At 55.8% G+C, this 15192-nt stretch overlaps 1 protein-coding gene and 1 long non-coding RNA gene across 30 annotated transcripts in view; one reads left to right on the top strand and one right to left on the bottom strand.

Moving 5' to 3' along the window:
* The window catches only part of Obscn (obscurin, cytoskeletal calmodulin and titin-interacting RhoGEF), a 145590-nt gene that overhangs the window by 126701 nt on the left and 3697 nt on the right, over positions 1 to 15192 (top strand). For 24 of the 28 annotated variants that reach the window (XM_063270116.1, XM_063270112.1, XM_063270115.1 and 21 more), the window contains 18 exons: positions 5032 to 5226; positions 5926 to 6022; positions 6372 to 6496; positions 6991 to 7103; positions 7396 to 7564; positions 7665 to 7743; positions 7842 to 8042; positions 8783 to 8843; positions 9299 to 9376; positions 9645 to 9817; positions 10015 to 10041; positions 10896 to 11048; positions 11243 to 11288; positions 11649 to 11726; positions 11978 to 13961; positions 14550 to 14630; positions 14770 to 14880; positions 15001 to 15168. In XM_063270116.1, coding sequence (XP_063126186.1) covers positions 5032 to 5226; positions 5926 to 6022; positions 6372 to 6496; positions 6991 to 7103; positions 7396 to 7564; positions 7665 to 7743; positions 7842 to 8042; positions 8783 to 8843; positions 9299 to 9376; positions 9645 to 9817; positions 10015 to 10041; positions 10896 to 11048; positions 11243 to 11288; positions 11649 to 11726; positions 11978 to 13961; positions 14550 to 14630; positions 14770 to 14880; positions 15001 to 15168 — 3939 coding nt within the window. Of the gene's footprint in view, positions 1 to 360; positions 404 to 2042; positions 3710 to 5031; positions 5227 to 5925; positions 6023 to 6371; positions 6497 to 6990; positions 7104 to 7395; positions 7565 to 7664; positions 7744 to 7841; positions 8043 to 8782; positions 8844 to 9298; positions 9377 to 9644; positions 9818 to 10014; positions 10042 to 10895; positions 11049 to 11242; positions 11289 to 11648; positions 11727 to 11977; positions 13962 to 14549; positions 14631 to 14769; positions 14881 to 15000; positions 15169 to 15192 lie in introns of those variants that run through there. The other 4 variants (XM_063270119.1, XM_063270122.1, XM_063270121.1 and 1 more) reach the window with 2 other exon arrangements.
* LOC100911111 (uncharacterized) lies at positions 3953 to 10898 on the bottom strand. Of its 2 annotated transcripts, XR_005490248.1 has the most exons (3): positions 9757 to 10898; positions 7263 to 7502; positions 6873 to 7152 (listed from the first exon to the last, which is right to left on the bottom strand). It is a non-coding gene; the product is annotated as an uncharacterized LOC100911111 (long non-coding RNA). The 2 variants fall into 2 exon arrangements; XR_594723.3 differs by having other exon boundaries at positions 3953 to 7502.

Below are 15192 nucleotides of genomic sequence, written 5' to 3'. Positions count from 1 at the left end.
GATGGAACCATTTGTATGACACCTTCACAGGACATTGTGGCCTATGAACTGAGCAAAGAGTGAGAGTTCTGGGCAGAGGTAGACTTCACCTGCCTCCCAGCTCCTAAGGACATGTGGTACCCTAAGGACACTAGGTACTTTCTTCATGTGACCTGTGAGGGTGACCCCACCCATAGCACAGGTATTGCTCCCATTTCACAGATAAGCAAATGTCTCCCCAGGAACACACAGACAGGCAGAACTAGACCATGCTCCTACCTACACCAAGCAGGTTGCTATGTTGCCAACACCACTCAGCTAGCTTGGCCCCCAGGCGCTGCTAGTCTGTAACGGTTGCTGTTCCGACTGTTTTCTTTGTAGTCACTGAGCAGGAGACAAAAGTCCCCAAGAAAACCGTCATCATGTAAGTGCAGATGTGACTCTAACCTTCCTCTGACTGTCGTGCCCACGCATGCTACTACCCCCCTCACCTTGCCAGCCTGGTGCCCTTGCTGCCTGCCTGCCTGCCTGCCTGCTTGCCTGTGCATACAACCTCACACCCCCCATGGGTCATCAGCACTTTGCCAGTTCTTACAGGCACTCTCAGCCTCGTTCCACTGTCTGTGGAACCTCCACACACCACAGCTCCCTTCTTGGCTCCAGAGCACACTGGTGGCACAGGATGGCAAGATTCTACACACCCCATGGTGATTCACCAGGGTGGTGGCATTCCAGCAGTTGGAGAGAGCTGGCAACGAAAGCCATTTCCCTTTAATGGGCTCGAGACAGACTTCTGCCCTTTAGTGACAGGGAATTTAGGGAATTTTGGTGATAGGGTTCCTGAAGCAATGGATTTCCAGTTTATAACCTGCCCTGCCCGACGCAGTATTTAGATATGTTTACTGCAACGGGAAGCAAATCTTGAATGTGATCCAGTTTTTATTCGTTGGATCTAAACTAAATAATGCTACAGTGGTGGGTGCCATAGCCCTGTGGCTTTGTGTCCCCAAGCCTAGACCTTGCATTTGGAAAATGGGAAAGCAGCAGCTCTGGGAAGCAGGAAGGCCATCTCATCTACCTCTCTCCTTCTAAGGTGGGCTGCTCCCATGGTGCCACCCAGCCTGTGCCACCAGCCTAGTCTTAGAAAGGCCCATGCTGGAGTTTGGCATAGACGGTTATCCATACCTGCCACGTGGGGACCAGTATTATAAAACACTTTGAGGCATCAAGACCAGGGTCCCTGGTGCCAGAGGAGACCCCAGAGAACCAGTGTTTGTGACATAGCTCTGGGAAAATTCTTGGTCTTTCCATTTTTCTATCCATGTCTCTGCTGGGAGCAAGATGCGACTGAGCAAATCTCAGACTCAAATCTCGCAAAGTCCTAGCCAATGCCTGCCACTCACCTTGGTGCCCAAGTTCTGCCTCCCCCTGTTGCTCTGACTCCCATTTTGGAAGGGTAGAACTCAGACAGGGGACAGGGCATGGGAGAAGTCAGAAGACCTGTGACAGCTAAGCCAATTCAGGTGTACTCCTTGGCCTGGTAAGGTGTTACTATTCTCATCCCCTCAAACCCGGAAACCAGGAGCATGGACTGCAGGCCAGAGACAGCTGCATCCTGAGCTTCATACTGTGCATGTGGTCCCTGCATCCGCTAGCCATCAGTCCCTATTAACTGAGGGGCTCCCAGCACTGAGAGCTAGCCTGGTACTATCCCTATGGACAAAGCACAAAGCCTGCTCAGGGGGTGGAAAGGATGCAGACCAGCACAAGGAGAAACTCGCTTTGTGTCAGGAAGCACCTAGAACTCCTGTTTAAGATCATATACCCAAGCCTGCGGTTGGCCACTGGAACTTTGTGCTTTGTTTCTTTGGTTTTTCTGGTTTATTTTCTTAGCTAGGGTAGTGCAGGTTGACCTCAAGTGCATGGGCAGGAGTTTGTGCTGTCTTATCCTCTGCTCACTGACACATGCACTAACTTGGGCTCTGACACATGTGGATGGCACTATGCTGGGTGAGGTTGTGGGTCTCTTGGCCATCTCTTCTTGGGCCCTCTCCCCCTACCAGAGAGGAGACCATCACCACCGTAGTGAAGAGTCCTCGTGGCCGACGACAGTCCCCCAGCAAGTCTCCCTCCCGTTCACCCTCCCGCCGGTCTGCCAGTCCGAGGAGGCCAGGGCTGTTGGCCCCTGAGATGCTGTACCCACCAGGGACCAGCCCATCCCGGAGGCTTGAAGTAGAACAAGGCAGGAAGGCCCCAGTGCCTGCATTGTATGTGACAGAAGCTGAGGCCCACACTCCAGCCTCACAGCCCCAGCCCAAGTGGTTAGAGGTGGAGGAAACCATTGAAGTCCGGGTAAAGAAGACAGGGTCACGGGGTGCATCTCCTGTCCGAGAGATGACCAGCCATGGAGAGGGAATCCTCTTCACACTGCCTGGTGGGATCCCTGCTAGGGACCCAAATGCCAATAACTCCAACAACAAAAGTGTGTACCAGGGAGCTCGGACCTGGGGTCCCGCTGTGGTCCATGTTGGTGAGCCTTTCGTCTTCCAAGTGGACTCAGTGGGCAATGTGGACTGGGCAGCTGCTGGCCCTGAGTCTGAGGAGGTCAGAGCCTCCCAGGAGGAAGAGAACGTTGAGAAGGAGGAAGGAGGCAGTGATGGAGATGAGAATACCTTCCTGATGGAAGAGCCGCAAGACACAGACAGCCTTCAGGGCCGTGACCCCAAAATCCTCACACACAATGGCCGGGTGCTGACATTGGCTGACCTGGAAGATTATGTACCCCAGGAAGGAGAGACTTTTGGCTGTGGGGACCCCACCCCCAGCGCCCCCGATGAACCTCCCTGTGAAGTCTCAGTGCTCCAGAGAGAGATTGGCGAGCTCACCGTGGGGCAACCTGTCCTGCTCAATGTAGGGCGTCCTCCAGGCCCCAGTGCCACTCCCAGCTTCTTCAGGCCAAGTTCCCAGGTTCACAGCCCTGAGAGCGTCTCCTTCCTTTTACGTGAGGCCTGGACAGGTCCAGCGAGTGCCGCCCCTTGGACAAGCTCCTTCCATACCCATGTCCAGAGTTCTGTAGATGGTGGCCATGGGAGCTTCAAGACAGAGGTCTCCACCCAGACAGTCAGTTTCGGGGCTGTAGGAGAGACAGTCACTCTGCATATTGACCCAGATGGTGGAGAGGCTCCAGGCCCCTCCCAGGGCTGATGCCACACACTGGGGACACAGCATGGGGACAACAAGGTAAGGCAAGTGGCCCAGAGCCTTGGACCCTGCAGGTACCAGCATCAACCCTGGAACCCACAGCTTACCTCGGGGACCTCCCACCCCCTCTTCTTCTCCAGCCTGGGATTGAGCCTTCCTTGCTTTCCTGCCCGGTCCCGTCTACCTCACTGGACCTGATCTCTGCCGGGAGGATGGAGGAAGTACCTGCAGAGTTGGCATATGCCGATGTCACTTCAGAAGAGCCCCCGCCAGGAGCAGTCCCAAGACTCTGACTCTGGACTCCACCTCTCAGGCCCTGCGGGGCTCTAGAAACAAGATGTGGACTTGGGTGTTTGCCCTGAGACATAGCCCCATTGAGGGTCTTCTTTAGTGCTACTCCCAAGACATGCATTGACTCACCAGCTCTGCAGCTCTTCAGGGCCACCTCTGTGGTGGACACGGCTGTAGGGTGGGGGGAAATCCCTGGCCATTGCCCTGATGAGAACAATAAATCAAGTCCCATACCCTCCTCTCTGCTCTTTCTTGCTTGTTTACCCAGAAGCTCAGGGTCCCCTCCTCTGGTAGCTACCTGCTAGACCTACTCTCACTTCTTCAAGGTTACATCTCAGGTCACATAGGCTTCTAGGGTTGTTGATTACCTGTGTGCCCTGATGAAGTGCATGCAGATCCCAGCCTACCTTGAGGTTCATGGGTAGTGTCTTAGTTAGGGTTTTACTGCTGTGAACAGACACCATGACCAAGGCAACTCTTATAAGGACAACATTTCATTGGGCCTGGCTTACAGGTTCTCAGATTCAGTCCATTCTCATCAAGGTGGGAACATGGCAGCATCCAGGCAGGCATGGTACAGGAGGAGCTGAGAGTTCCACGTCTTCGTCTGAAGGCTGCTATCAGAAGACTGGCTTCCAGGCAGTTAGGATGAAGGTCTCAAAGCCCCTACCCACAGTGACACACCTACTCCAACAAGGCCACACCTTCAAATAGTGCCACTCCCTTGGCTGAGCATATACAGACCATAACAGGTAGATGAAGGACAGGATTTGAATTGGTCCTTGACCGTCTTTAGAGCTGGTCTTTGGGATTCACAATGTAACCAGAGCAGCCATGACAATCACTTTTGGCCTGTTAGGATCCGAGCAGGCCTTCCTAATCCCTGGATAGCTGAGGTCATTGTAGGACAAATGGGAGTCGGGAGTGAGAGTGGGTGACCCTCATTTCCTAAGCTCTTGGTGTATAGGGGTCAATCTCACCATCTGCAGAGGTGGCGGCCCAGGACACTAGCACTTGTCTGCGAGGGAGTGGGGCCCCAGGAAACCTCTAGCCGTGGGGCCTGTTCTAAGGGGGCTTCTGGCCTGGTAGGGTAGAGGACAGCTGTCCAGGTTGTGTCTGGGGATGTCAGAAATGCCTCATCCCCACATATTGGGGAGGATCTGGGCAAGGAGGGGGTTTATTGGCAAAGGGGTGGTCAGCAGTGCTGGGGCATGTGTGTTGGGCCCCCACGTAGGTATCCAGGTCTGAAAAGAGGCACAGGGGAAGTACAGGCTCCACAGCCACCCAGGAGAGGTTTAGAGGAGTGCTGGGGGCTGCTCACTAGGAACTGGGTAAGGACACTGGCTTTGTCTGAACTTAGACCATTTAGGTGCTCCTCAACGTTTCATATCCTCCTGAACCTCCCCGTCCAGGTGGCTTCCCAAGCAAGAAACAGTGGGTAGCAGCAAGTCAGGTGCAAGAAGGCAATCTCTGAGAACTGGGGCGGGCACTCCGAGCCTGTGCCAGGGATTCCGATGCCCCGTCCAGACTTACTTTGTATTCCCACCCTCCTGTCCACAGACGCCTCCATGGAGGACTCTGCCCACCCCACTCAGGAGGGAGCTGACCAACAAGCCGCTTCTGTCCTTTGGAGGCTGCTGGGCTCAGAAGCCCTCAGCCCCTCCCCAGGGGGTTTCCCCAACACCAGACAAAGTGAGCCACCCACATCAGAAGAGGCTGCTCCCCAGATCCCAGGCACAACTTCAGGAACACCTGGTAAGGCCTGGTAGGGAGCTGACCACAAAGATTCCTCCTCTCCTTTGCTAACCCCACCCCATCCCAGGCCATGTGATCCAAAGGGTCACCTTGATTGCCCATGCCATGATTACAAGCTTGCAGAGCTCTGGGGCACCTTGGTGTCTTTGTGGCTTTATGTGTCATCATGTACTTTGCCTGGCTGTGGCTCGCCTTTAACTTGACCTCGGTTTCCCAATCTGTGAACTGGGCCCACTGTGCATGTACAAGGACCCAGAGATGCTCGCTTCCATTCGGAGTTTCAGTTTCCCCAGATGTGTCATCTGTCCACTCAGCTAAATCCCACACTGCCACCCGTGTCCTGCTATCATGTCACCGTAACTTCAGCTTGGCTGGATATACAGGTCCTAGGGGGCAGAACTTCTACATCTCAATGACAGCCTGGCTGGTGGGCTGGGGTACCAGGCTTGTTGCCGTGGAGGGAAACTGGAGAGGTCTCGTATCTGGCTTTAGCAAGGCTGCCAGCATATGGTACTAGGTTGTGGTGGCCCAGGACTGCCTGGTTCTCACTCCGGGTTTTCATCCTGGCCCTGGAGCTGCTCGATTTTGCAATCTACCCCACACTGGTCATATGGGGAACCCATGCTTGTTAAAGAATGTCTGAATGTCCTTCCCACCCCAGTCAGGACTTAACTCACTAGGTTCCCTATTTTCTATCAGGCAAACTCCCAGAGGCTTCACGGCCCGGCACATACAAAGGCCTGGAGCAGGGGATGACAACAACTTCTGGATCCCAGGAACGGAATGTACCCATTCGGTAACCTCCTGAGCCAGATGGGTCATGTGCAAAACTGCCCTCCAAGGGACACCCCCAGGGCAGGCAGTGCAGAACCCACTTGCTCTGGCCTCATGGGCTTGAAGATTAGCGGGATAGACTTAAAAGCTCTTCAGCACACTTCTTACAGGCCCCAGCCCAAGCTGGTGGGCAGGGGAGGGAAGAGGGACTCGCCCTAGAGCACAAGGTTCTGGGGAGAAGCCGGGGTCCTCTATGCACACATCTAACCCCACAAGTAGAGATGGTAGGGTCCTCATCCTATCCTGGGGCTCAGGTCCCAGAGAGGTCCAAGGTGCTTCCGTGAGCAGAGACCACCCTGTCTTGACTCCAGGGTGGAGGGCACGGCCTGGCCAGGCGGAGGCACTGGGCAGCTGCTCTTGGATGTGCACAGCCAAGTCATCATGGAGACCACACAGAGGACCTATGTGTGCCAAGCTCCTGACACAGGTGTCACAAGTATGGAAGTGGGCCAGCCTGACGGGGGTACACCCATGCCGGGCACTGGGGGCACTTTGTGAGCACCTGATTAAGTCACAAGGCACGATGCCTCAGTCCATGTCTCCCCCTTTATTCTCCCTGTGTCCCCTTGGAGGTTCTAGACCCCTCTGGGAAGAGTCAAACAGCAGCAGATGTGGTAGCTGCAGGCTCTGTACTAGAGAGTGGAGATGAGCGCTCTGCCTTCTTTGGCTGGATGTCTGTGTGATTGCTTGGCTAGCTCAAGTTAGAGCAGGAAGAACAGGGGCTGTACTGTGGGAAGCACTTCACAACTGCTAGGGGCCTAGACAGTGAGGCTGGGGTCACTGTCACCAGGGAAGGAGGTGGACTTTCTGGCTGAAGGGACATAAGTCAAGGCTTTACTGACCACAGATGTACACCTAAGTGGGCTGTGCACCCAGGGCTATGAATTCCCGAGGGTCCCTCCACACAGGCTCTCTTCCCACCTCTCCCAGGGGCCCCATCCATGCAGGTCACTATCGAGGACCTACAAGTACAAGTGGGTGACATGGCACAGTTTGATGCTGTCATTGAAGGCAACCCACCGCCAACAGTGACCTGGTACAAGGTAGGAGGAGTAGGCCCAGGCAGCAGGGGGAGGGGACAGGCTTCAGGAGCTGGAGGGCATGGGTGAGATTAAGTGGACGTGTGGAATGGGGCTCATGCACCCCATCATGCAACCTGCAACCCCCCACTCCAAAGCCCCCCCTGCAGCCCAATTCAGTACCTTCCTATCCCACTTCTGGCCTGCCCCTGGGGCTGGGCACACAGCAGGTATTGGAAGTGCTGCTCCAGGAAGCGTGTGTGAGTCGGGGGCTGGCACATCCCAGGATAGGCTGATGGTAGCCCTGTTTGTCCAGGACAGCAACCAGCTGGTGAACGGTACCCGGCTGAGGCAGCAGCAAGGTGGAACTACATATTCCTTGGTGTTGATGGACGTGACTCCACACGATGCCGGTGTCTACACCTGTGTTGCCCAGAATGCAGGTGGACAGGTGCTGTGCAAGGCAGAGCTGCTGGTCTATGGGGGTGAGTTGACTGACTCCTCCCTGGCCCTGTCATTGCACTGGGAGAGCAGTGGGGTCCATTCATGGCTGCCTATACTGTACATGTCCTGTGCTTTGACTAGGGGACAAGTCAGATGCTGAAAAGCAAGCCTATCGGAGGAAACTGCATTCCTTCTATGAAGTTCAAGAAGAGATTGGGAGGTACCTCTTCCTCGCCTGCCCTACAATCTCCAGTCCTTCCCAGGACACCCTCAGCATGGTACCTACCAAGGGTCCCCTCTCTCCTTCTTCACCCCCAGGGGTGTGTTTGGTTTTGTGAAAAGAGTTCAGCATAAAGGAAACAAGATGTCCTGTGCTGCCAAGTTCATCCCCCTGCGGAGCAAAACTCGGGCCCAGGCATACCAGGAACGAGACATCTTGGCTACCCTCAGCCACCCACTGGTCACTGGGCTCCTGGATCAATTTGAGACCCAGAAGACTCTCATCCTTATCTTGGAACTGTATCCTGCACCTGAACCTCTGAGAGAGTTCAAAAGGCATCAGGACCCAGACTGGGGCTGGGGTTGCTGAGTGCAGGGTCCCTGGACCTGGGCTCTATAGTGGCAAGTACTAGCCTCACATTTGAGCACCCCATTCCTGATGCTGTGACTGTGTGTGACGGTAGCTCCTGAGCCTACAACCTGAAGTGGCACGGTTGGGGTTTTGGACATGAGATCTTTCCTTTCTGTGGGTCACAGATGGGAGCCACCACAGCTGTGCGCTGATCTTGCAGGTTCTCAGCAAAAACAGCCTGGGATCCCTCTCAGAGGTGACCTCTTGGATAGTGGAGAGGGGGCTCCCATTCCAGCTCTTCTCGGTCTCTGGCACACCCATGGGGATGTGTTTGGGGGCTGTTATGTATTTCACAGCCCGGCTGCTCTAGTGCTCCTGAAGCTGTGTCTTAGGATCCTGAGGAAGGGGTGCTTGGAGTGGGCTCTGTGCAGAGGTGAATGGGTGCCCCAGTTCATTAGGCCGCTGCTTAACAGCCTCAGTCAGCAGAGGATCTTTCTGAAGGCCCCTTTCTCAGGCACGGGAACCATCTGGGACCCCAGGGGTCTCCATTCCACTCTCCTTCATCGGAATACCAGCACCTCTAGATCTGGGTCACAGGAACCTCGGGTCCCGGGTATCTCTCTGTGAGCTCAGGCCCTCAAGTCAGGTGGGTTCCAACCAGGTGCAGCTTTTCCTTGACTAAACCCAGGTGCTCATCCGAGGAGCTGCTGGATCGCCTCTTCAAGAAGGCTGTAGTGACCGAAGCTGAGGTAATCGCTACCTTCTCCTGGCCTGAGTGACCCCCTAGAGTCAGAGCCCACATCCCAATCCCTGGACACACTCTTTTGACTTGAGTACCTTGTAGCTTCCAAGCTACCCAGGTATAACCAGCCTCTCTTACCCCTCCTGAACATACGTGCCCAGCTGTGCTAGTGACGTCTGCCCCTCTCTGATCGGAACAGACCACTGCTTCCTGACTGTTCAGGCTCAGCTCGCCTTTGGGAAACCCCCAACCCTGGGGCTCATGGGTTTCTGACCTGTGACTTTGATGGTCACCTGACCTGGGAGGCCTGAATTAAGAGGAAGAAGGCTTGACTATGGGAGCAAGCTGGAATGGAATAGAGAAGGGGGCAAAGGCTGGCCCCTTACTGGGCCAGGCCTTCAGGAGGTACCTGAGCCGGCCTCTTGGGGGCTGGTTCCAAACTGAACCAGGCCTTTACCACAGGTCAAGGTCTATATCCAGCAGCTGGTGGAAGGCCTACACTACCTGCACAGCCATGATATCCTCCATCTGGACATAAAGGTATTGACCTCATGGTACCTCCAGAACTGAGGGTGGGGACAGGTGGGAGCCAGCCTGTGCTTGGGTTCTAAGGATAGGGAACTCACTGCTTCCCAGCCTGCCGGAAGGGTTTGGCTCTGATGGAGTAGATGTGATGCCTTGTCAGACCCGGGGACTCCCCACTGCCCTTTACTAGCTGCAAGGACTCCAGTGCTCTCCTAGGCCCAGAGGCTAAGAGTTACCTCTCTCATGAAGTAGCCCTCAGCAACTTCCCAACTCTTCCTGACAGCCCCCCAACATCCTGATGGTCCACCCAGCTCGGGAAGACATTAAGATCTGTGACTTTGGCTTTGCCCAAAAGATCACCCCGTCAGAGCCACAGTACAGCAAGTATGGCTCACCTGAATTCGTGTCCCCAGAGATCATCGAGCAGAGTCCTGTGAGTGAGGGCTCAGACATCTGGTGAGTGGATGGCCCACCAGGAGGGCTGTTGATCTGGAACCTCTCTGTCCTCCATGTGTGTCTGCCTGGCAGCTGAGGAGCCTCTGAGCCTCTGCCTCCTCTTCCAGCCCCAGGCTTCTCCAACCCCCACATGCGTACCCCTTGCCTGTGGGACAGGCCTGGTGTGACTCACAAACGTGGTGTTTTCATTCTTGCAGGGCCATGGGCGTCATCTCCTACCTCAGGTAAGCAGACCCTGCCCCATCACCTCTTCCTAGCTGACCCTTCAGTGTAAGTACACGGCTGGCTGCTCCCCAGATCAGCCCCGAAACATAGCAGGCGGCTATTTTGAGAACAGGCAGTAGGCCAACCCTGATAAAAAAGGTGTTGCTTAATACTTCTTACTAACACCTCACTGTCACGAGGCAGAGCTTAGCCACTTCCCTGCAGGTCTCGGGGCTTGACTGTGGGGCACTCGGTGACCACTGATCTCCTGAAGGGCTGTATAGCTCAAGTTTGGATCTCCTGTGCAGGCTGAACTCTTGATTTCTTCCTTGGCAAATGCTGGTTCCTACCCTAAGCAGACCTTGAGTTTCTTCCCATCCTGAACCTGAGGCTCTGCCACAGCTTATGGCTAGGCGTCACCTCAAACTGACCTTGGATACCTTGCTTGAACCCAAACTCCTACCTCAAATTAAGGCTATGTCCATCTTGCAAGCTGAATCTATATCTCTGTCCTGTTTTGGATATGAGTCTCCATGTCAGGACAAGGGCAAGTGACCACCTCAGGATGAGCCTTCATTTTTACCTAAACCAGAGCCAAGATAACCACCTCAGGCTTACCTCACGTCTCCCTCTCAAGCTGAGCCTCCGTCTCTGCTATTGGACAAGTTCTAATCCCCACCTCAGCCTGAACCCTGGATTCTCATCGCAGTCTGAGCCCTCATAACCAAGCCTGGATCCCTGCTCCAAGCTATTCCTGGATTGTTCTGGTCCAGCCTGGGACATTTCCTAGAACCCTCGGGTCTGGATGAGCGTGGTGCCTTTTCGGTCAGGGAATCTTCTCCAAGAGTCAGCTTCTGTACTTCTCTGCTTTCAGCCTCACCTGTTCATCCCCATTCGCTGGAGAGAGTGACCGTGCCACCCTGCTCAATGTTTTGGAGGGGCGGGTCTCTTGGAGCAGTCCCATGGCTGCCCATCTGAGTGAGGATGCCAAGGACTTCATCAAGGCCACACTGCAAAAGACCCCCAGGTGAGTGCACAACTGTCCTTCACCTGCCCAAGCTCCAGTCAGCCCTGTCCCAGGGTCCTGACTGACTAGCGACTGACTAGTGACTGACTAGCAACTGACTAGCGACTGACTAGCAACTGACTAGTGACTGACTAGTGACTGACTAGTGACTGACTAGAGACTGACTAGCCCACCTGGCTTTCTTCTTCCTCCAGGGCCCGGCCTAGTGCTTCCCAGTGCCTTGCTCACCCCTGGTTCCTGGTAAGTAGGCCCAACTAGAGCTCAATTCGCTGCTCTGCAGAGAGGGAAACAGGCCAAGAGTTCTCATCAGTTTGGATTATTCTGGCCTGTGGCCCCCCCAATTCAGAAGGCACACTCGTGCCTTCATATTGGCAAGGGGGTCAGGACAAAGTCGCTACACAGTTAACAACAAGGGGTTCCTTCTGCCTTGCTGGGCATCTGAGAGAGGGGTTTGCAGTGTCCCGACCCCAAAGTGTCTGAGAGGAGAGACTCTGAGTTTTTGCCTCCACCCTGCTGGGCCTGCATGCCTGGAAGGCACCCACCAGGGCACCAGGGTCCATTTCGTTTCCTGTTACCACAGCCTCTCCCCTCCCCCTGCAGAAGTCCATGCCTGCTGAGGAGGCCCACTTCATCAACACCAAACAGCTCAAGTTCCTTCTTGCTCGCAGTCGCTGGCAGGTGAGTCCCCCTTTCCCAGGAAAGAGGTGCTGAGGCCAGGGAAGGGAACCTGAACCTAGCTGTGTGCCCCACGTAGGGCTGGCCTGCTCTATGATTCTGGGTTTCCTTAAGTACATCAGGTGGTGGGGCAGAGCAATAGTAGGTGCAGAAGACCCGGATGTCCCCTCTGGGCCCTACGGGATCAAAGAGGCAATGAGCATCCTGCCATGCCTAGACATGCCCAATGGATGTCCCCCTGTCCCCATTTCCAGCGTTCCTTGATGAGCTACAAGTCTATCCTGGTGATGCGCTCCATCCCTGAGCTGCTCCAGGGTCCTCCAGACAGTCCATCTCTAGGAGTGGCCCGGCACCTACGAGGGGAAGCCAGCGGATCCTCTAGCTCATCGTCTTCCTCGGACAATGAGCTTGCCCCATTTGCCAGGGCTAAGTCACTGCCACCTTCCCCTGTCACTCACTCGCCACTGCTGCACCCTCGGGGCTTTCTGCGGCCTTCAGCCAGCCTCCCGGAGGAGACAGAGGCCAGCATGTCCACTGCTGATGCAGCCATGCCGGCACCCCCCCAGAGTGCTGGGCCTCCAGCAAGCCCAGGTTGTGTGCCCCGGCACAGCGTCATCAGCAGCTTGTTCTACCAGCAAGCTGGTGAGGGTGCAGAGCGTGGGAGCAAAGCGTTGGGCGCCAAGAGGCACCCAGCTCGGAGACGCCACCTGCTAAAGGGCGGGTACATTGCAAGGGCCCTGCCCGGGCTACGAGAGCCGCTGATGGAGTTTAGTGTGTTGGAGGAAGAGGCTGCTAATGAGGAGCAGGCCTCTCTGATGACCAAGACACCCTCCTTTGAGACCGCTCTGCGACTACCTAGTTCCAATGTCAGAGAGGTCCCAGGCCGAAGCCGCTCCCTGGACAACCCACCAGGCACAGCCAGCCCCTCTCCTGAGGCATACAAGGAACAATACCTGTCCCCACCCTCCTCGGGGTTGACTCATGAAACCACCGCCAAGGGCATGGGACACAAAGAAGGGTTCTTGCAGGAGTCTGTCCCCTTTTCACCTACCAGTGGTGACCTGAGGCCTGTTAAGCAAGAGGGGTCATCCCAGGATAGCTGTAGAGGGAAACCAGCCTCTTCCTGTCACTCTGAACTGGGTTCTGGTCCGCAGGAGGGCTGTGGCTCTCCATCATCACAATTGTGTGGCTCCTTACCTCCACAGTCATCGAAGAAAGAGCTCTCAAAACCCTGTGGCCCACTCTTTTCAGAACAGCCTCAGGCAGCCCCATTCCCAGCGCAAGCAAGCCCCCTTCTGGGTTCTCAGAAGGAACCTCAGGATAGCTATCTACCTGAAAAGCCATGTCCAGTTCCCTCCAGTTCTCCAGGGTCAGCCTCCCAAGTAGATGCATCCCTGGATACCGAAGGCTTGTCGGAAGCTGGGGACACATGTGACTTCACGCCTCCTCTCCAGCGGCCTCAGGAGCAGGCCACCACCCGGAAGTTCTCTCTGGAATCCCGTGGGGGCTATGCAGGGGTGGCAGGATATGGCACCTTCGCCTTTGGTGGGGATGCAGGGGGGATGTTAGGGCAGGGTCCCCTTTGGGCCAGGATGGCCTGGGCTGTGTCCCAGTCCTCAGAAGAGCAAGATGAAGCAGCGACTGAGAGCCCTCAACCTCTGGACAGCTCAGGGCCCATTGCTGAGGCCAGTGGGGTTCCCCTAAGGACCTCGCCAAGCCTCACCCCATGGGAGGAAGTTGAGCAGGTTTCCCTGGTACAGATCCGGGATCTGTCTGGTGATGCAGAAGCAGCCGACACCATCTCCTTGGACATTTCAGAGGTAGATCCTGCCTACCTCAACCTCTCCGATCTATATGACATCAAGTATCTCCCGTTTGAGTTCATGATCTTCAGGAGGGTCCCCAAACCTGTAGAGCAGCCAGAGTCACCTGGCTCTGAAACTGAAGAGGGGCAAGGGCTGGCGGAGTTCCTGGAGGAGGCTGTGTGGCCCTGGCCAGGCGAGCTGGGACTGCGTGCTGGTCTGGAGATTACAGAGGAGCCACAGGAGCCAGGGGACCTGGAAGCACTGCTGGGCGAGGCTGCTGTGGGCAGGAAGCGCAAGTGGTCCCCCTCCCGTGGCCTCTTCCAATTCCCTGGGAGGTGCCTGTCAGGGGAGGAGCCCGTGGAGCTTGGGCTGCGCCAGAGGGTGAAGGCTTCCATGGCTCACATCTCCAGGATCCTGAAGGGCAAGCCGGAAGGTGACCTCCCCCATCCTTTGGCATGTCCACATGTCCCTTCTTCTGCTTCCATGGGGCTACCAAGGTCTCCTGTGCCCCCTCGAGTTCCCCATTGGCCTCCTCTTCCTCTTCTATATGACCCACACCTCCCAGCCTGACCCCATATGTCTTGGCTCAAATCCTAGGATTTCCCCTCTGCAGCCGTGACACCCCTCCTTACTGGGTATCTGAGACCATCACTGATACATAACGGCTACAGAGGCCTGGGGCTAACAGCACGGGCAGGCCTCTGATGAGAGAGAGGGTCCATGGGTCAATTAACCAGAACCCAGATCTCCGGCCCAGGAGCCACCCAAACCCAGATCTTCTGACAGCTCTCGGTGACCCCAGATCTCCTTCATCTTCAGAGCCTCCATGACCTCTGACTTTCCTAAGCCCAGGGCCAGCCTCCTAGCCACCCCTCAGGCATCTGTATTTGCCTTATGCTGCAGGCCTCAGTGTCCTGGTGGCCTGCTGCAAAGGATGTTGGGGATGACTTCAGCAAGCGTGGTTCTGGTTCGCTACATATTCCTGCTTCCCCCTGAGCTCCTGGGCCTCTTTCTTCCACAGGTCCTGAGAAGGAAGGGCCTCCCAGAAAGAAGGCAGGCCTAGCTTCTTTCCGGCTATCAGGCCTGAAGGGCAGGGACCAAGGTAAGCAGGCATCACAACAGTGTGAGAGCACGGTGGGGTTCTGGTACAGAGCTCTAAGCTTGGAAATCTGACCAGGGTCCAGACCTGGCTGTCTGGTCAGGCAGTTTCCTCTCACAGCTCTTCTTTTGCCCCCTCTCAGCGCCATCCTTCCTAAGAGAACTCTCTGATGAGGCTGTGGTCCTGGGCCAATCAGTGACACTGGCCTGCCAGGTGTTGGCCCAGCCAACTGCCCAGGCTACCTGGAGCAAAGGTAAAGGAGCTGTCCTAGAGTCTGGGTGCTGGATTGGTGTGGCCGAGCAGCAGTCGCAGGCCTAGTGGCATGCTGTGGCTCTCCTGGGGCAAAGTCAAGGCTGGTTTTGTCTTGTCACAGATGGGGCCCTTCTGGAGAGCAGCGGCCACCTCCTCATCTCTTCCACCCTGAAGAACTTCCAGCTGCTGACCATTCTGGTGGTGACGGAGGAGGATCTGGGCACATATACCTGCTGTGTGAGCAACCCACTAGGGACAGCAGTCACCACAGGTGTCCTCCGGAAAGCAGGTGTGTGGTCCACACTGGAACCAG

This window comes from Rattus norvegicus, chromosome 10 (assembly GCF_036323735.1).
Source record: "Rattus norvegicus strain BN/NHsdMcwi chromosome 10, GRCr8, whole genome shotgun sequence".
NCBI classification, from domain to species: Eukaryota; Metazoa; Chordata; class Mammalia; order Rodentia; family Muridae; genus Rattus; species Rattus norvegicus.
The sequence above is the reverse complement of the archived record's forward strand: the minus strand, read 5'-3'. Positions and strand labels throughout refer to the sequence as shown.